General features: G+C 43.5%; 1 protein-coding gene across 1 annotated transcript in view; it reads right to left on the bottom strand.

Moving 5' to 3' along the window:
* Positions 1-21,899, bottom strand: part of HAAO (3-hydroxyanthranilate 3,4-dioxygenase) — a 72,685-nt gene that overhangs the window by 38,021 nt on the left and 12,765 nt on the right. Inside the window, exons 3-5 of the mRNA XM_006133988.4 lie at positions 6,887-6,970; positions 5,286-5,392; positions 1,509-1,598 (exon numbers count right to left, since the gene is read on the bottom strand). Of these exons, the coding sequence (XP_006134050.3) occupies positions 1,509-1,598; positions 5,286-5,392; positions 6,887-6,970 (281 nt within the window). The remainder of the gene's footprint in view (positions 1-1,508; positions 1,599-5,285; positions 5,393-6,886; positions 6,971-21,899) is intronic.

The following is a 21,899-nucleotide window of genomic DNA, read 5'->3' as shown; positions in this document are numbered from 1 at the left end:
AGAAGTCAGCAACTCACATCAGTGAGCAAGTTTACACGTGGCTTGGAGACATTTACTTTCCACATGCTCGAGCAAATTTACCAAAACACTGATTATCCATTAATAATAGTCCAGTGGAAATCAGCACACCTGCTTAGTCTTACCTGCAATTCTAAAGAACTAGTTTCAATAAGGAACTATGATGGATTTTTTTGTTAATTTTTTTTTTGTATTTTTAAGGTTTCTATATATATTTTTAAAGTTCAGGCAAACAAAACCAGACACACAAGCAGAGCTAGGGTATGTCTACACTACCCCGCTAGTTCGAACTAGCGGGGTAATGTATGCATACCGCACTTGCTAATGAAGCCCGGGATTTGAATTTCCCGGGCTTCATTAGCATAAGCGGGGAGCTGCCATTTTTAAATCCCCGCTGCTTCGAACCCCGTGCAGCGCGGCTACACGGGGCTCGAACTAGGTAGTTCGGACTAGGTTCCTATTCCGAACTACCGTTACTCCTCGTGAAACGAGGTGTACCGGTAGTTCGGAATAGGCACCCTAGTCCGAACTACCTAGTTCGAGCCCCGTGTAGCCGCGCTGCACGGGGTTCGAAGCAGCGGGGATTTAAAAATGGCGGCTCCCCGCTTATGCTAATGAAGCCCGGGAAATTCAAATCCCGGGCTTCATTAGCAAGTGCGGTATGCATACATTACCCCGCTAGTTCGAACTAGCGGGGTAGTGTAGACATACCCCTAGAAAGTCAAAGTAGCCTCATCCTCAGGCTAGTTCTACATACACATAGGCTACGTGTACATTGGCAAGATTTTGCGCAAAAGCGGATGCACTTTTCTACACTGTCTACACTGGCCGCGAGTTCTTGCGCAAGTACACTGACATTCTAATGTAAGAAATCAGTGCTTCTTGCACAAGAACTATGATACTCCCACTCAGGAATAAGCCCTCTTGTGCAAGTATTCTTGCGCAAGAGGCCAGTGTAGACAGGCAACATGAATTTCTTGCACAAGAAAGCCCGATGGCTAAAATGGCCATCAGAGCTTTCTTGTGCAAGAGAGCATCTACACTGGCACGGATGCTTTTGCGCAAAAGCACATCTCTTGCACAAAAGCACATGCCAGTGTAGATGCTCTCTTGCGCAAATACTTTGACACAAAAACTCTTGCACTAAAAGTATTTGCGCAAAAACTTGCCAATGTAGACATAGCCATAATAATGATTATCAGACACAGCGCTAACATCGTTTAAGTTTCATTGTAACACTGAATTTCTGTTACATTAAATATCTCCCCATGCTCTGTCTTGGTCAATTGCTCTGCACAGACTATAACCCTATAAAGTGTGGCACTCAGCTCCCATCTACTTCAGTGGGAGTTGTGCATGCTCACTAATGTTCCACAGATCTTTTTGTAGGATGGTAACTAAAACACCCACTTTCATTAATACTATTCAAAATGCAGCATAAAAAGAAGGGTAAGTACATGACCACATGAAATAAACAGGAACAGACTTACTCTTGGATTATCGGGATAAGCTGTGTGCCAAGATCCTCACAATGAAACCATCTTTCAAATAGGACGTTGGTTGATTCTCCAACATAATATCTGACAAAGTAATAACATTAGTAAATCATTCCATTGCACAATGGTTATTTATATAAAATAGCATTTTAAGGGTTAATGCAATGAACTATATTTTATTAATAAGTACAGTGCATTAGCAGGACAGTGTTTTCTAGTGGCTAGCCTAGAGAGTCTGTATTCTTCAGTCCTATTTTCAGCTCTAACACAGTCTTGTGGAAAAGCTTCAGAGGTGGTAGCCAAGTTAGTCTGTAACTGGAAAAACTTAAAAAACAATGAATAGTCTTGCAGAACTTTAGGGTACGTCTATTAGCGTTATTTCTAAATAACTTAGTCCGTGTCAACACAGCAGGTAGTTATTTTGAAATAATGTTGAAATACTGTCAAGCTGGAGGACTTCTTACTCTGACTCCTGTTACCCTTATTGAACGAAGAGTAAGGGAAGTCAGAGGAAGAGTGCTCTATTTAAAAATAAGTGCTGTGTAGACGCTCCCAATTTTGAAATAAGGTATTTTGAAATAAGCTATGCAATTGACGTAGCTCAATTTGCAAAACTTATTTCGAGTTAAGCCCTGCAGTGTAGACGCACCCTTAGGGTATGTCTACACTACCCCGCTAGTACACCTCGTGGAACAGATAGTTCAGAATGGCTAGCTAGTTCGAACTATCTAGCCCGTGCCGCGTGTAGCCGCGCGGCACGGGGTTCGCACTAGCCGGCTTTTAAAAATGGCGGCGCCGGCTTTATGCTAATGAAGCCCGGGAAATTCAAATCTCGGGCTTCATTAGCAAGTTCAGTATGCATACATTACCCCGCTAGTTCGAACTAGCAGGGTAGTGTAGACATACCCTTTGAGATTAACAAAACATGTAGATGGTATTATGAGCTTTCGTGGGCACAACCCACTTCTTCAGATGAATGGAATTATTAAAGGTCCAATTTCTAAATAAATGGGGGTGGGAGGGAAGGGAGAGAGAAGGAAAAAGAAGGGAAATAAACCCTTGGAAAGTCACCTAGAGTGGGCAACACAAAGGGAGTTAGGTGTTGCAACACTGTCCTGGAATTTAACTTCCAGGCACCTAAAAAAAGAAAAATCACAGGAACAACACAGTGATCCACAAAAGCAGAGTTAGATGTCTGAGTTCCCTATACAGTGAATAGTAAGAGACAGGCACTAAGAAAGCAATCCACAAAAAGCCAGCATGCTAGATGGGGAGTTGTCTAAGCTAGCCACTGGGGGTACATCTACACAGCAAGGCTAAAGTCAAATTAAACTGTGCAACTTCAGCTATATCAATTGTGTAGCTTAATTCGAAATAGCTTAATTCGGCTTTTCATGCTGTCTACACAACAGGAAGTGGAAGGAAGAACATTCTTCGTTTGACTTCCCTTACTCCTCATGAAATGAGGGTTACCAAGAGTCAGAGTGAGAAGTCCATCAGTTATTCTGAAATAACACTGCTGTGTAGGCGTACCCTGGGAGTTGCTGAGGAGAAAAGTGTGTGTTAAGCGCTGCCCCTCTCACAGAGTTAGGCACCTCACAGTAGCCTGGATTTAAGTACCAATCTCTGTTTAGTGGTCCTTGAACAGAAACCCACTACAAAGGTATCAGGCAGCTTGGCTTTAAATGCCTCGTGTTTCTTGTGGGAATTAGTTAGGCACCCATATTTGAAGGCCTCCTGTTTGAAGAGAACTAAGTTAATGCTAATTAAGAACTTTTCAATTCACACCACCAGCATCAGCATGGGAGAGTTACAGAGCACCACTTTGGTGCATGCTACCATTCACACTCTTGTAGTCCAAACTGTGGTAAGACAAGCCCTTTACTGACAGTTCTGTTTCTAACAGGGCTTTAGAAAAAGCCTGGAGGTTAGGCTTTGCATTTCTAGCTTTGCTTGACTGTTTATCTTTGCCTAAATATTTTTAATTTATATAAAAATCCTTGACAAAATTCAGTGTTATGATTAAACTTAATTCCAGTGTGGCCTCAAAAGTGCTGCCCAGAAACATCAGAATAATGAAAGTAAGATTCATTTTAGAGGCATTAAATTCTGGACTGAGTGTGTCTAGTCCTGATTTCTGTCATTGATTGGCAGTGAAAATGCCCACTTTCTTATAATTAAGGTTTTGCAGATTATAGGGTTGCCAGGTGTCTGGTTTTGAACCCAACAGTCCAGTATTTGAGCTTTCTGTTCAGGAAAAAAATTGAGAAAATATAAATGTCCGGTATTTTCTAAATAAGATGTAATGTAGATTGTGATGTAATGTCAAGTGTGTCTGGGTATTTTTGTCGAAACCATCTGGCAACCCTAGCAGATTATCCATACAGGCACTAAACATGCAACCTGCACTATTTATTTACTGAACAGTGCACTTGAATACATTTTAGTCTGCCGATTGTAAACAAGATGATGGCTTTTAATTCTTTTAATTTCTTCTCAGGTTATAAAAGCAAGAATATATTGGTCCATGAATAAGCTCTACATGAGCTTTTTAGAAACCATATGCCACTGCCACATTCATGGACTACACCTGGGAAGCAGAAGTTTTACCAAGAAAAGGTGATTCTATTTAATGTTGCTGAATAACTTCAGTTTTGAAGTACAAATATATAATGTTCTCTCAAATATTAGGTTATTGTGTTTCCAGTTCAATTTATCTTTGGTTTTTGAAAATAAAGCTAGTGAATTTGTTTATAAATGTGAATGACTCTGAGCTGTTTTGAAAGGAGGATACAGTGTTGTGACTGAACACTGTTTCAGGTGAACTGTGTGCACCTGTAACTCAAAATCCATTCAGGTGACTTTCTGAAAGCAGGCCCATATGCAGGAATTTCTGTGGGGGTGCTTTTTTTGTAAATGTGGACTGCAATTCTTTTAAATATAAAGGAGTTCAAATTAGTCATACAATGAGTGTGCATGAGAGGTTAATGAAAAATTTGATTGGAAACAGTGATTGCTAAAATGATTTTGTTATAGCATACTAAAAATGTATACAATCATAAAGGTTTTATAGAAATTACCTTATGGGATCTTGCTGTAATATTGTAAGTGAAAAACAATATTCCAAAATATTCCAGTCTTTGTCTTCAGAGTTTTTCAATTATGACTATATATAAGCTAGTAGTAGTGAAATAGATTTTAGGTAACAGCAAACTTTTCTTCATGAGAGTAAATTCACAGCTGTGTCTAAGACTTGTTAGTATTTAGTTTCCATCTTCAAAGAGAGTTTTAAGTTCCAGTCTTTGAGGGAACTTCCCAGTAAAGATATCCACCACTTCATCTAAGTCCACTTTCACTGCATAGTGGATGTTCATGAGTGCAAGACATGAAAATCGCTTTTGCATCATGCAAGCACTTGTGTAATTGTGCACTCTCCAAAGAGCACTTTCGCTGTGTTCACATTCACAACTTGTGACAGGAATAGTACAGCATATCTTCAAGAGTGCAAATATGGTTTCAAAGTGTTCTGAAATCCTTAGATGAAAGTCTATATTTAAGTGCAAACATACAACATACTTATAAAAGACATTTCAATAAGGAACATATTAGCTAACCTGTTTATTAAAGTGTGTGTGTGTGTGATAGATACCTGCTATTTTCATTGATAATTTACTAGGAAAGAAGTAGAATACAACAATGTAGCGAAACAATAACTCATATGAGAAGTTTAACAGATCAGCCCCATATCTAAAGCAAAAAACCATATTTCACCTGAGTCCATCTGTTTCTGTGTTTAACCTTTTCCTCTCGATGACGAGTCCCACAGTCTCTGCATATCTTTGAGGAGAGTGAGGTATCCTGGCAGGCAGGAGAAACATCTGCCCAGACAAAGATATTGGAAACAATAACTATAACTGCCTCACGTATGTTTCTTTTCTTTTTGCAGGCCTTTGTTCACCCTCCTGCTTTTCTTCTATTCCCGTTGATCTTGGCAACTGAGCCCACATTGATACCAGCAGCAAAATAGATGCTGTTGCTAGCTTTCCCAGGTTGGTGTCTTGTTAATGGCAACCTTTCATCCAGCAGTGATCACTGTCTTCTTGGGTATTGAGCTGAGCTCTCAGTTGTACATTTGAACCTCTCTAGTTTGGCACCCTTGGGACCTGAATAGTGCTGAACCAAAGAATTTGCCGAACCATGGGAGGTCAATATTGTCTAGCAGCACTATCAACACTTCCACTGCTTACTGGGCTCTTAGAAGACATTTAGGGGTTAGTTAGAACTCAATAACAGCTCAATAAACAAACTGTGGGAAACTTGGCCCCACCCATGAGAAGTGGACAGCCAGCTAATTAAAGTTATGGTGGACCATGGATGTTGCCAGACCAGAGAGTGGCAGACTAGAAAGGTTCAATCTGTATCATCACTGCTGTTAGACAATTAAAATAAAGAACAAACCAGTGACCTTATCTGAGATTCAGAAAGTTACTGTAATTTTTGAATCATGGTAAGTACAATTAAAGGAAAACTTGTTATTAGCACAATGGTGTTCCTATGGGTATGTCTACACTACAGCACTAATTTGAACTAACTTAATTTGAATTAGTTAATTCGGACTAAGCTAATTCGAACTAGTGCATCTAGACCTAAAAACTAGTTCTAATTAGCATTTTCCTAATTCGAACTAGCATGTCCACATTGAGTGGACCCTGAACTGGGGTTAAGGATGGCCGGAAGCAGTGCCGGCAGGGCATCAGATTAGGACTTAGAGCATGGAGCTGCTGCCTCAGGCTAGCCGAGAGCTGTCCTTAAAGGGACCTGACCCCCACCCCAGACAGACAGTTCTCAGGGGTTCCCCGCTCTCTTGTCTAACTCGATGAGGGACAGCAAAGCAGTCCTGGCTTGGAGTGCCTTGAATGCCCACACTTGGCACATCACAGCACTCGGCCATCAGCCTGGCTGCACTTGCCGCAGGCTGCCATCCGGAGGGGGGGTCAATCGAGGGGCTTCAGGAGAGCTTCCACCCCGAGGAGCCCACAGAGCCAGCCCATTCCTCCCCATCGGGGGCTCGTACCCCATTCCTCCCTCACCTCCTTCCACTTGCCCCTCCCTATCCCCCCTGTCTGTCTGGCTGTCACTTTATAGGCCAGCTATTTTTTCACTGAAATGTTATGCACACTATATAGTTTGTGTAATGGATTGGTACCTTTTACAATGGAATTTGTTATATTTAATTCACAATATTATTAATCATTACCTGGATCAGTATTTTATCCTGCTCTGCAGTGGAAATTTGAATTGAAGTACAGTAATTGTTATGATAGTCATTTAACATGTAGGTATAATAATGACAAGTACAAACTCCTGTTTACCTCCCCTTCTCTGATGTGGATATCTCTGTGATTTCCATTTTCAATTATCTTCAAGCACATGTCTCCATCCACCTGGTAAAATAACTGAAGTGTAGAAAAAATGACATTAAGCCATGTGAGCTTACTAACACAGCTCTAGCCTGCAATCTTTTGATCCCTAATTCATTATGGGATCTTTTAACAAGGGTCAGGACTAATTCAGGGAGAACAGAGATTTACACCTAAGTGACCAGAGTAGGTAGCAGTCAGGGAAATTTTGTAAAGGAGTTTAGAGACAGAGAGCATGAGAGCCAGAAACACCTAACAAGTATACTGCAAACTTAGACCAAATTTTATTTGCAGTGTTTTGGTATTTCTGTTTCCAGTCCTAGCAATAATCCCAATGGGTACACACAGCAGTGCACATCTACGTTACAAGCCATTATTTCAAAATAATGTCGAGCAGGAGGACTTCTTACTCTGGCTCATGGTAACGAGGAGTAAGGGAAGTCTAAGGAAGAGTGTTCTTCCTTCAACTTCCTGCTGTATAGATGGTGCCAAAAGCCGAATTAAGCTATTTCAACTTCAGCTATGCAACTGATGTAGCTGAAGTTGCATAGCTTTATTCGACTTTAGCTCTGCTGGGTAGACGTGCCCAATATGTGTGAACCTTAAAAACAAAACAAATCAAAACTATTTTTTTTCTTCCTCTAGAACAAGGGTGGACAAAAGGGCCTCTGCAGGCTGGATCCAACCCGCCAAGTGGGTTGATCTGGCCCACGGAGGCCCTGCTGCTTCCCTGCCACCAGGCCAATTAGGAGCACCCAGCACTTTGAAGCACCATGAGCTCCTCGCAGGGCGAGAGTTGTCGTGCACTCCCCCGCCCTCAAGTCCTGATTGGCCTGGAGCAGGAGGAACGCGTGAACATTTTTGAAGTGGCCCCAGCCAAAAATTATTGCCCACCCCTGCTCTAGAAAATGGTCTTGATTTTATCTGTATTTACTTGATTCCAAACCAATCCACATATTCCTAGTGGACACATCTCTCAGGCTTCAGAAATTATGAATAAAAATGTTTGCTTCAAAAGGAAGTGAAAAGGTAAAGGAGACCTGCCTCTATGGTAGGTATACTGGGAGTCCTTAAACTTACAATACAATTCATTCCTCAGAATTGCATTGTGAGTGGAAACACCGTAAATTGAAACTGCTGTCAAATCGGGGGATTGGCTTCTGAACGAAGGCTCGATACACTATTTTCACCACAATAACCCAGATTTTTGTATTAAATGAAGTATAGATGACTGTATAGCAACACCATCGTATTTATTTGATAAGCAGTATTGAAATAAACATATCATATCATATATATACTTTGACTTTCCAGAATAGAGCTGAAAGGGGATCCCTTGCAGTGGTTTGTCTGATTGGCTTCCATGGCCAGGGTAGCTTGCCTTGCCATTTGTTTTTGAATGGCTGAGCCTGGGGTTGGGAGCCAATCAGAAAGCTTGAATAATGAAATAAGTGATTGGCTGAGGCTCAGCATGTGATCCCTGCCGTTATAAGGGTGAAATGAGCATTGTACAGAGAAATAGGCAGTCAATCGAAAAGCGTCATAAGTGGTATCTGACGTAGGTGTTTTAAGTCAGAGGCCTCTCTGTACTGCAAAACAGCCTCTCCCCACAGCTCATTCAAGTCAGGGGTATCAATGTGGATAGGGACCCCAGAATAGTGAGAGCAATGGATGGAGGTAAAAGTAAGGCAGTGCGCCCTTGGGTGCCACTCTGGCAAGAGCTGGTTGGGATGTTCTCCTGTAGGCACACCTCGTGCGGCTGGTGGTGCACTCTCTCAGCTGGGCTCTCAGGTTTTCTGCTGCAGGCTGTTGCTGGTGGCTCAATGAGTGCAGCCAAATGAGGCAGGCAGGTATGAAAGGGATCAGTGGGGGGCATGCTGTAGGGGAGGTGGGCACGCTCCCAGCTGGGCTCCTGGTGCATCTGTGCCTATCCTGCTTCCCCTCTCCCACTGGATACCAGGCAGTGCATGTGCATTCCCTGGCATGCACTGCTGCCTGTGAAGAAGATAGAGGAAGGAAGTGACAGGCCAGGGGTCTCTCACACCACTGCCAGTTTCTCTGCAGCAGTGCCCCCAAGGCTGGCCTTTGCACTGGGCAGTCTGGGCCCAAGATGAGGGCAACACAACTGGTGAGGGAGGGAGTGCCACAAAGGGCTCGGACAGCACCCCTCCCCTTTGGTACCCTTTTCCTAACCCTAATCCAGCCCCCTCCTCTCTGGTCCTTGTTTCAGCCCAGCCAGCAGGCTTCTCCCCACTCCTCCCCTCTGGACAGATGAGGGTTCCAGTGCCACCCAGCCCCTCCCTCCTGGGGAGTCCAGAGCTGGAAAAGTGTCCCTTTCTGCCAGAAGCAAAAGTTTGCAGCATGTGAGTGAGCAGGTAGGGGCCCAGCAAGGCTGGGGAGAGAGGGAACCAAGCTCAGGGAGTAGAGCCAGGCACAGGACTTCAGGGAACAGTGTGTGTGTGTGGGGGTGGGGGGGGAACCAAGCTGGGGATGGCTGTGACAGGAGTGGGGCTGGGAAGGAAAGGGGGGCAATTGTCTGGCTCAGTGACTTGGAGTGAATGTGCTAGGGCTACCTGGGGAGCAGTCTGGTGCCCCTGGGGGACAGCAGCTGTTCTGATCTACTCCATGCACTGCATCTGCTCCTATCCCCTCTTCTTCCCACATGCCTGGCCGCTGACCCCCTGTCCTGCCTGCAACTCCCTGCAGTCTCTCTAATCTTCTTTTCACTCTGTCTTCCTCTCCTATGAAAGTTAAGCCCAGATACCAAGGATCCCCTCTCCTCCCTTCTGGAGCAGGAATCAGCAGCAGATGTGGACTGGGGCAGGGAGGGACACATTTTTGGCTATGGAGGAGGGGAAGTTAAAAGAAAATGAAAGGTGACTGACTGCTCCTTTGCATTTCAGCTGAGAAGGAAATGAAAAGACCATTTGGGAGGTGATGGCCCAGAGCCATGGCAAGCAAGGGCCTGAATGAGGGCTGGACTCGGTCATTAGTATTAGCTGTTTCTATTTTGTCATTCAAATGGGTTTTGGGTCATGGCTGACATGTCAGCCATCATGTAAAATGCTTCCCTGTGGCCTTTCGCCATGTACCCAAAGATATCTCACCGCCAAGTCCCTATCCTAGGAGAAGAGTGTGTGTGGCTGACGTGTGTGTACAGTGTGATTTCCCACCTTCATGCACTCAGTGGCCTAAGCTTGACACTCCCATGCTGGAGCCTCCACATGTATTTATGGACAATAAATTTGGCAGAAGTTTAAAATATTCTGCACAGGCAGGAGGGGCAGAATGGGGGAGGGTCTCTAGACTCACAGTTCTGGCAAGGATTCAGAGCTCCACCAAAGCCCCATCCAGGACTGACAGCTCAACCCTACCTGGGACTGAGTTTTCAGCCCTTCTGTCCAATGGTTCTGACCAAGCTTTCAGCCACCTCTGCCAATAGTGGAGCTAGAAGTGGTAAATGAGGACATGGCCTTGACCAGAAGAAACAGGACAGGGGGTTAGCCTCCCATGCCTGGCTTGTTCACCTAGCCATTTTCCTTTTATTCCATGTAACTACCAACTCATGACTCCCACCACCCCTTGTCATTTTAATTTGGTCTGGTGTCACCGAGTGATTGTGTAAAAGGCTACAATAGCTTTCACTAAAAAGGCTGATGGCTCATCTTACAGTATAATATTACTTAAGTGGAAAATTGCTCACTATACATCCCTTCAAAGAGAACTTTTGGGGAGAATTTGTCTGCCAGTGACTATCACAAAGGCCTGTTCACTGGCCATGCTGGTAATTGAAAGGTAGTTTCTGAAGTGCTCTCTCTGGTTGCCATATTTTGCTTCTGTTCAGGGTGCTGCTGCAGAACATTACCATGGAAACATAGTCTAGGAAGACAGAAAGGGCCAAAGTCCACTAATGCCCACTCTCAGGAAATCACACAGGCATAGTTATAGTCTTTCTTCCTAATGGCTAACTCTCAACTGCAACCAAAAAAGAGAAAAAAAAATGTGCCTTGGTTGTAAAATTTCTCCCTGGTCCCAAAGCTCTTCTGTTTAAACTACTATAGGTGAATTGCAGATGCCCAGCTCAATGTCTGTGAACCTCTTCATCCCTATTTTGTGGATTGAAGTAGGGTATAGAGCTTGTGCTGGCCTTCTGCATAGGACTGATTTTCACCCTGTTCTGACCAGGAATAAAAATGGACTCTTTCCTGTATTAAATGTTTTGATTGCTTGTGATCCTGCTCCCATTCAAGTCTAGTCTGCCAATCCTGAATATGGATAAACTATAGTTCTGACTTCATGGGTATCACATAATGGAGGCTAGATCTCCCTGTGATGGAGTATGATCACAGAAGACCCTTGGGGTTGTTCTCTGGTGTGCTGATTATGCCACTGACACTCACCTTCTTGTTCTCTGGGGATCCCTATTACCATGTCTAGCTGGCCAGAGTCTCTGGTCTTTCCTAGACAAGACACAGAGTTGGGGTTACTGCCCCCCAAAGAGAAGTGCAGATGCTGAATCACTTCAGCTCTGGGAGAATGGAATTCTAGGGCACAGCACTCAGAAACCAACCCTCAAAAGGCATCAAAATCCCAAATCTCTGAGTAAAAGTTTTACACAAAGAATGCTTATGAGGATATTTGCCATTATCAGTGAAAGAGAGAGATGCACACTGGTAGTCCTCCCCTCATAACAATTATTTATACTGGGCCTGATAGTAAACAAAGTGTCTGAATTAAGTACAAACAGTAGGATTTACATGGTTGCAAGTGAAAACAGACAGATCAAAGTAAGGTACTCAGGTAAAATAAAAAGAAAATGTACAGCTAGTTAAAATTCGCTAAAAAACCCAACCTTATTGCAAGTAGATTAAAAGAGCTGTTCTTGTTCTAAGCATAGTCTTCAGGTCAAAGATGATGTTTTACACTAATCTGGGTCCCCCAGATCTCTTCATGTCAGCTGAAGAACAAGGGCTGGTAAGATTCCTGCACTTGGGAGAAGACTATTTAAGCAAGGGGAAGTTTTGTTCTACATTCTCCCTTCCATGGAAAATTACTTGGGTCAAAAAATGGCATCCCAGTACCAGGTGGTATGATCACTTGTCTTATTAGTCTAATAACCTTTGGACTTACAGGACAAACAAGATTATTTACAAGTCATTAAGTTGATCAACCAGTCATTAAGGTTTCCAGGCACCAGTACTGGCTCTCAATAGCACATTTAATACTATAAACAGTCTCATATTTAATATTTCTAACTTTACATACAAGAATGATACATGCACTAAAATAGGATATACAGATCCAGCAGACTGTAACATTAAAATTGATGGATTACATGAGGTATTTTATTTAAAGCATCTCTGAGTTATGCATAAGCCAATTTTCATAAAGCTGGGGGGGGGGATCATAACACTCCTCAAACTTCATACTGTTAATGGTGGGATAATAAGGGTGGATTATAGCATAGGCCTGTGGGGATCATGATCTGGGGTCTTGGCCACAATGAGGCTGAAAGTGACAAGCAGGCTGTGGCTTTGACCAGAAGAGGCAGGAGATTGTTTCTGATTCTGCTTCCATTCAAGTCAATGGAATGGACCCTTATGGAATGCCAAGGAACCTTAACTCTGAATTTACTGCTCTATTGTTAAAATCGTGCAAATAGGGGTGTGTGATGGTGGTGGGAATTCATTCATTCGTTTGTTTGTTTGTTTGTTTCATTATACTCACTTCAAATATTTCTGCATCGGTACTATCACAACACTTTTTACAGCAAGTTGGGGTTTATTCTTTGAAATAGTTTTCAGGAAAACAATGTCTTTTTAAGAAAAAATATGTCTTTCATTCACCTATAAATCATTTGACATTTTGAGGAGCACATGTGGCAGTAATTATCCAGTTCATTACTGTGCTGATTATGTCTTCTGAACTTTATCAAGATAACTGTCAGCTGTTTAATGGCTCATTGAGTTACAGACTATGTTCCTTTCATTTCAGTAGTCATAGGAGTAGCTAGTAATAAATATAAGACTATTGAACTTGGGTGCAACAGTCATCCATATGCTGGTAGGACCTCTCCATACTATGGGGCAAATACAATCCTTCTGCACAGCCACAGGAAACCCTTTGGCAGTGTAGGTTCCAATAGGTGGGTGTGGTTGCAGTGAAAGTGCACATTGCTATGGACCCTAGAAAGATCCCTGCCTTCAAAAAGCCTATGGTCTAGATAGGCAATGTATAGGCAAGAGAAGAGAAGAAAAACAAGGGTGGGTTTAGGTTGTTTGAAGTCTTAATTTTTGTACTCTTATTTAATTTGGTTTTGATATTCTCCCAAATTTTGTACATTTTCTTCCCCTACCCTTCCCTCTGTGGTAGTCTGAATGCTCTTTCAAAAAAGCCCTGTTTGCATTCAAGAATGCCTTTTTTTGAAAGAGCACTTTCAAAAAAAGGCGTTCTTCCCTGTAAAATGAGGTTTACTGCGGTCAAAAAAACCCGCCACGTTCTTTTGATTTAATTTTAAAAGAACACAGTGGCAGTCTAGGCGCAGGGGAAGTTTTTTTGAAAAAAGGCCACTTTTTTCGAAAAAACTCTGTAGTCTACACACCCTTGATGATTATCTGTCCTTCTGGAACACATGGAATTAGACTCAATTGAAAAACAAGATAGTGGGCTAGATGGACCTTTCTCTGACCCAGTATAGCTGTTCCTATGAGCCCTTTCTTATTTACTATCTGACACTGTCCCATTTCTGTTATTGTAAAACTTTCCTGCTTTCTTATTAATCTATTACCTATTACTTTCCACTTCCCCACTGCCCAGAGTTATCATCAATTTAGCATTGGCCCTTTACCTTTACAGTATGGCTTAATATTGCAAAAGTGGAGTGGTGAATGGGTCTATTGGCAGCTGCAGATGCAAAACATTTCTGAAAATTACACAATCAACATTGAGACTGGTAGTTTGGTTTTGATCTAGTTCCCCTGATCTTTCCAGAGTATCCAAGACACATCTCCTCTCCCTAAATCTGTTCTTCCCTTCATTTCATTGCATTCCAAATGTAGAGGATATTACCAGTTACCAAAGTCATTAGAGTACAGAAGAACATAAGAACGGCCTTCTGGATCACACCAAAGTCTTTCAACATTGGCCAATGCCAGATGCCCCAGAGCAGTGGTCCCCAACCTTTCAGAGCTGCCGGGTGCCCAGGGGCGGGGCTGTTCACATGCTGGGCATCTGGGGGTGGGACTGCGCATGCGTCGCACACCCGGGGCCACCCATGTGCCATGCACTCAGGGCCTGCAACGCGCATGCGCCACACGCTGGGGGCGGGGCTGGCCCAGATCATTCGGCGGGTGCACATAAATGCCCCAGCGGGCGCCATGGCACCCGTGGGCACCGCACTGGGGACCACTGCCCCAGAGGGTGTGAACAGAAACACGTAATCATCAAGCAATCCCTCTCCTGTCATCCATTTTCAGCTTCTGACAAACGGAGCTAGGGACACCATTCCTACCAATTTAGCTAATAAGTATTGATGGACCTAAACTCCATGAATTTATCTAGTTCTTTCTTGACCCCTGTTGAAGTCCTGGTCTTCACAACCTCCTCTGGCAAGAAGTTCCAGAGGTTCAGTACAATGAAGAGCAGTATCTTAGTTTGTGGGCTTTGCTTTATCTTCTTAATAATCAGCTTTGTTCTGTTTTATATCTCTTTATTAACTATAAAATGTGTATTTTAAGTTGTCAAACTCATTTCTGGTTTATAATATAACCCAATTCATGTACTCTAATTGGGGGGGCAGGAAGGTATACATACCTTCCACATCATTGAGGGAGAAGGTGAATTTCACATAACTTTTTGTTTGTACCTTAAGGGAGCATGAACACCTGGGTGCTGGGGAAAGTCCCCTAAGCTGACTCATCCCAGAAATGTATCTTCTGCCACTGGGTATTTGCTGGAGGCATTAGTACCAGGCTCAGCAAAACCAAGTAAAGGGTTTTGCAGTACTGCTGCTTTTCTTGACTGGGCTGTTTCACTGGGAAAAGCCTATGAGAGGTATCAGCATCCTCACTGTAGCCTAGCCCCAGGAAGTATGCATCCAAGCAATGAAAAAGAATGAAGCAAGTAGCAGAGAGTCAAAAATACATGCCTCCAGTTCTTCCAGATTAGAAACTGGGTTTGTTCAGCACCCTGCAAGATAGGACTCTGAATTGGCAAATATCATGTGTGTCTGATAATCAAGAACTAAATTAATTTACAGAGCAAATCACAGTCTGATGTGGGAGTACAGTTTGGGTGCTGTCCCGGCTTCACAGGTGACTGATGTACATGGGCAAAGAATAACATAATTTTCTCTCCCTTTCTCATCCTAAGATTTTCAAGCATGAAAAATCTGGAAAAGCAATTGGATGAGAAAGGGAGAGAAACTATGTTTTTCTTTGCTCATATGCATCAGTGACCTGTGAAACCTGGTTACTAGCCAAGCCTTATCCCACCAATGTTAGGCAGCAAAACTATTTCTGAAGGTAATGGCTGCTTCTGATGTGAATGGAACCTCTCTCCTGCTGATTGCAAGAGGAGCTTTTTTCTCTTATTTAAAAACAAACAATCCATTATTTAAAATATTTTTGCAGCTAGGCAGATCAGGTGTTAAAAGATTACAAATTTCCAAAAGACCTTTTTCTACTTTGTTGACTAAATTGCCTACATAACAAACCATTCAGGCAGAAAAAAGCAGCTAGGATGCTAGTAAATCCAGTCCCTGAAGATGCCTCATGCACAGGGAAGTCTATGGGTGTATAGCATTGTCTCCACAGTTCCTATAGAATCCCCCTTCACTGTAGTGGAAATGTCTAAGGGTACATTTACACTGCAGGGCTTAACTTGAAATAAGCTATGCAAATTGAGCTACATCAATTGCATAGTTTTATTTCAAAATAAATAGGGAGTGTCCAAACAACAGCACTTATTTTGAAATAGAGCACTCTTCCTCCGACTTCTCTTATTCCTCATGCAATGAGGTTACAGGAGTTAGAGTAAGAAGTCCTCCAGCTTGACAGTATTTTGACACTATTTTTAAATAACTGCCTGCTGTGTAGACACAGACTAAGTTATTTCGGAATAACGCGAGTTATTTCAAAAAAATGTTGCAGTGTATACATACCCTAAGAGACAGGGATGTGGCCAAGTGCACCTGACTGGTCCCAGGTTCCAAGAATTGCCCTGTGTTGTCACAGACAGCTGGATGTAAGGCCAAGTCTACATTAGAAGCTTTTGTAGTTATAGTAATGTTGGCTAAATGTGTGATTGATTCTTATTTTTTGGGGGGGAGGGAAGGGTGACATTTCTGTGCTGGCAAAAGCCCTAGTGAAGATGCAGTTAGATTGGCACAATAGTGTTTTTCCCAGTATAGGCTATGTCTAAATTAGGAGGCTATAGCTATATCAGGAAAACTGTTCAGTGTAGGCTAAGTCAAAGTGAAAGTATCCCTAAGTCTATGCTAACACTATCGACCTGCAGGTTGGTCGTTGGACCTGTGCCGGATGGCTAGATTAGAGGTACAGATATTTCCAAAATGTCCTTGCCCTTCTCCTGGGAGTGAGCATGGTTTTGTGGTCAATGGGACTTCACTTATGAGTAAGAGTTTGTAGGATGGAACCCCTACTATCTATGGGTATGTCTACACTACAAAGTTAGTTCGAACTAACGGACGTTAGTTCGAACTAACTTTAATAGGTGCTACACTAGCGCTCCGCTAGTTCGAATTTGAATCGAACTAGCGGAGCGCTTAGTTCGAACTAGGTAAACCTCATTTTACGAGGACTAACGCCTAGTTCGAACTAGCTAGTTCGAACTAAGGGCTGTGTAGCCCTTTAGTTCGAACTAGTGGGAGGCTAGCCCTCCCCAGGTTTCCCTGGTGGCCACTCTGGCCAACACCAGGGAAACTCTATGCCCCCCTCCCAGCCCCGGACCCCTTAAAGGGGCACGGGCTGGCTACGGTGCCCGTGCCAGGTGCAAGCCTGCCAGCACCCAGCTAGCAGACCCTGCACCTGGCACGGCACAGAGCCACCCACCCGATGCCCCCCAGCCCACCCCCTCTTGCCGGGACCAGGCTGGCGGCTCCCGGGAGCTTGCCCTGGACCGCAAGAGGCGGGCACCTTCCTGGGCTAGTGCGGACATCGTGGACCTCGTCCACGATCTCCGCACTAGGCACAGGAAAGTGGCCGGCTAGGGCAGGAGAGCTGCCAGCCTGGCCACCCAGGAGCAGGTGTGCATGAAAATCAAGGGGGTCCACTGAGACCCCCGACCCTGAGCCCTGAGCTTACAATGGCCGTCCTGGGTCAGACCAAAGGTCCATCTAGCCCAGTAGCCTGTCTGCCGACAGCGGCCAACCCTAGGGACCCTGGAGGGGATGGACCGAAGACAGTGACCAAGCCATTTGTCTCGTGCCATCCCTCTCCAGCCTTCCACAAACTTTGGGCAGGGACACCACTCCTACCCTCTGGCTAATAGGACTCCATGGACCCAACCTCCATCACTTTATCTCACTTCCCTTTAAACTCTGTTCTAGTTCTAGCATTCACAGCCTCCTGCAGCAAGGAGTTCCACAGGTTAACTATTTGCTTTGTCAAGAAGAACAACTTTCTCTTACTAGTTTCAAGCCTGCTACCCATTCCTTTCCTTTGGTGTCCTCTAGTCCTTCTTTATGGGAACTCAGGAAGAACTTTTCTGAATGCACCCTCTCCACCCAACCCCTGCTTTTAGAGACCTCTATCCTGTCCCCTCTCCGTCTCCTCTTTTCTAAGCTGAACAGTCCCAGTCTCTGTAGCCTTTCTTCATCTGGGACCTGTTCCCAACCCCTGATCATGTTAGTTGCCCTCCCCTCTCCCAGCCTCTCTCTTCCCCTCTCCCACCTCCTTTTCCCAGTCTCCCCCAGTTTTTTTCAATAAAGACAGAGTCAATGTTGGAAGAAACGTTATCTTTATTTTGTACATCAATAAGAAGGGGGGCTAGGGAAGGGTAAGTGGAAGGAGGTGAGGGAGGAATGGGGTACGAGCCCCCGATGGGGAGGACTGGGCTGGCTCTGCGGGCTTCTGGGGGTGGAAGCTCTCCTGCAGCCCCCCAATTACTCCCTCTCCCCAGATGGCAGCCTGCGGCAAGTGCAGCCGGGCTGATGGCCGAGTGGTGTGATGTGCCCAGTGTGGGCACTCAGGGCACTCCAAGCCAGAACTTCTTTGCAAGCGGGGCACCCCTTAGAACTGTGTGTCCGGGGTGGGGGTCGGGACCCTTTAAGCGCAGCCCTCGGCTAGCCTGAGACAGCATCTCCATGCTCTAAGTCCTCCTTTTATGCCCTGCCGGCACTGCTTCCGGCCATCCTTAAGCCCTGTTCAGAGTCCACTCAATGTGGACTTGCTAGTTCGAACTAGCAAAACGCTAGTTCGAACTAGTTTTTAGTTCTAGATGCGTTAGTTCGAACTAGCTTAGTTCGAATTAACTAATTCGAACTAAGTTAGTTCGAACTAGCGCTGTAGTGTAGACGTACCCTATGTTTCTGTGGAGAGAAAGCAAAGATAACTTGCTTTGTACAGACAGTAACTCCTCACTTAACGTTGTCCCAGTTAATGTTGTTTCATTTGGCTGCCTGCATTGTCCACTACTTGCAGGATTTTCTGGAAGAGAAGCCTGCCCTCATGAGGGTTTGGAACCAGGATGGGCCGGTAGCCCCTAAGTTTGCTAGCTGTAAGGTATCCCCCCACTGCTATGTTCTTCCCACCATCTTCCTTGAGCCGCTCCCAGGAGTCTCCTGACTGCTGTTCAGTGGGGAGGAGAGAGGGGTGTTGGTGTCAGGATGTCCCCTGTTTATTACAATCGAGCCCCTCACTCTATAGCCCATCTCCAAAAACAGGATATCACAGCTACAGAGACCTGTGTCTGGACTTCCTGGTCTACTTACAAGGACAGTGTACTTGAAGTGGGTCAGCATACTTAAAGGGGCAATAGACAACTTTGTCTGCCTCTTTCTTTTTCAAACATATATATATAGTGTGTGTTTCTTTGTCTCACACCTACTGTGCGTTTCTCTCGCTCTCACTCTCTCTCTGTCACACACACACACACACACACACACACACACACACACACACACACACACACACATACAAAAACACCCCTTGGCACTGTGCAGCTGTGTCTGCACTGTTCAGAGGAGAAAGTGGTGCACTCCAGTGGGATATTATGGGTTAATCATGTTCAGTTTCTGCAGGGAAGTATTTGCAACTACTGCTATGCATCTGTTGTGTTTCCTCACTCCTGCCTCAGTCCATGCTGCTCTAGGGTGTGCGGCTACATTAACAACATGTTAACCCTTGAGGGCTCAGCTGAATACTAGTTCATCATTTAGTAGCAAGACATTCTCTGGGAAATATTCCACCCTCTGACTCTACCACATCAACTAGCTTCACAACCATCATTGATGGGTACAGTGTTAAATTGTTTAAAACGTATACTGTATATGCATATACTGCCTTTTGTCTGCTAAAATACATTTTCCTGGAACCTAACTCCCTTCCCCATTGATATTAATTCTTATGGGGAAATTATATTCACTGAACATCGTTTTGCTTAAATTGCATTTTTCAGGAACATAACAACAATGTTAAGTGAGGGATTACTGTACAGTATTAGAAAAGATGAATATGCTGTAATGGTGGGCTCAAGATACACAGTTTAGAGCCAAACTTTTAAAGTTTGAGTGGTTCCGGCCTATTTTTGATAAACTGGGCATTCTAACTCTACTATCTACAAAAATCATGAGAGGGGAAACAGTACAAGATAAGGGATGCAACCGAGTATGGTTAAGGATGATGCTACAAGAAACAATGGCTTGAAGCTAAGAGTATCAGTTCCAAGAATCAGAGCATGTTAACAAATACTGACATGCTGGTGAATCCCTCGGGAAATGTTACTGTAGGCTGAAAAGCACCGGGCTAGAGAAGCACAGAAGGTACTTTCTAATATTATCAACTAATTGTGTATGAGAAGCATGTAGTTCTGTACGTGGAAAAATGAACTTAACACATTTAAACTGTCCTAAAATGAACTTCCCTCCCAAACCAAACATGCCTGCCTGAATTTCCTCCAATCTGGTAAGCATAAGTGTCTTACTTTTTCAAATCACTGAGACATTAAGCTCTTATAAATAGAGTTGCTTATAATAGGCCACCACCACAAATTATCTTTAAATATACAATGATGCTATTAAATTGGCATAAAGATTGTGGGCCCAGCTTTTAAATGTGAGCTCCTTAATAGGACACACACATTTTGGGCCTCAATTTGCCACTTGAATATTTTCCTCCCCTCTAAATTCTGAGCTGAGAATCCACATACACATTTAGATGTCCTATTGTCCTATTACATAGACCATCCTTGAAAATTGGGCTGTCCATGTTAAAGTGTATTTGTATTTATTGTATAAAGGCTGAAATTTGTAACCACTTGATTCACTGCAATAAAAGTTTTAAAAATACATTTCTTAAGGAAAAACTTGTTTAATACTAAATACATGAAAGAACATGAAGGGTGTGTCTACATTTGGAGCTGGGGGCATGACTCCCAACCTGCGTAGATATACTTGCACTAGCTTGATAACAGTAATCATTAGCACGCTAATCATGGTAGCACAGGCAATGGCTATAGAAACATGGGCTAACTGTGTTGACTATAAAGCTACCCGGATCCCACAGACATATACTCATGGGCTACGTCTAGACTGGCATGATTTTCCGGAAATGCTTTTAACTGAAAAGTTTTCCATTAAAAGCATTTGCAGAAAAGCGCGTCTAGATTGGCAGGATGCTTTTCCACAAAAGCACTTTTTGCGGAACAGCGTCCTTGGCCAATCTAGACGTGCTTTTCTGCAAAAAAGTCCCGATCGCCATTTTCACGATTGGGGCTTTTTTGTGGAAAAGAAATCTCAGCTGTCTACACTGGCCCTTTTGCGCAAAAGTCTGTCGGAAAAAGACTTTTGCCCGAACGGGAGCAGCATAGTATTTCCGCAAAAAGCACTGATTTCTTACAGTAGGAAGTCAGTGCTTTTGCGGAAATTCAAGCAGCCAGTGTAGACAGCTGGCAAGTTTTTCCAGAAAAGTGGCTGATTTTCTGGAAAAACTGGCCAGTCTAGACACAGCCATGGTGGCTACCCTATGTCACCACTTGGTACGGCCCATACTACTGTGCCTACATTGCTAATTTTCATTGGCTATCTCAATGACAGCTAGTGCAAGTGTAACTACTCCTGGGGATGATTCTCAGTTCACGTATAAATGTAGTCTCAAAAACAATACTTAATAGCCAGCTGTTATACAAGAGATTTGATTGTTTTTGTCCGTTGTCATAATATGTGTAGATTTAGGGTACATCTATATTGCAGCGCTATTTTGGGATACTTCCGGTATCCTGAAATAGTTATTCTGCATCTTGACAGCGAACCCATTATTTTGAAATGTCTTTCAAAATAATGGGCACGCTATTCCGATGTTCCTATAAACCTCGTTCCACAAAGATTAAGGGACATTTTGGAAGAGCGGTTTATTTTGAAATTTGGTGCTTTGTAGACAGTGCCAAATTCCAAAATAAGCTATTTTGAAATACACTCCAAATAAGCTACACAATTTGCATAGCTCAAATTGCGTAGCTTATTTTTAGCTAAGGGTGCAATGTAGATGCATCCTTAGGGAACAAAAAAATATTTTCTATTTCTCAAGGAACTTCAAGTTAATTATCATTTGACTCTTTCCAGGTAACCAGTCACTAAACTTGAAAAGTGCATTCAGTGCAAAAAGATGGGATTCAGCATTAAGACTGAAAAGATTTGAGACAGAAAACAGTTCATGCACGAAAAAGCTAAACTTCCTGCTTTTCTCAGTCTTATTTGTTGTCCTCTTTAATTAATTTCAGCCAGAAAATG

The sequence above is a fragment of the Pelodiscus sinensis genome, chromosome 3, assembly GCF_049634645.1.
Source record: "Pelodiscus sinensis isolate JC-2024 chromosome 3, ASM4963464v1, whole genome shotgun sequence".
NCBI lineage: Eukaryota > Metazoa > Chordata > Testudines > Trionychidae > Pelodiscus > Pelodiscus sinensis.
This window is presented reverse-complemented; position numbering and strand designations above follow the sequence as displayed.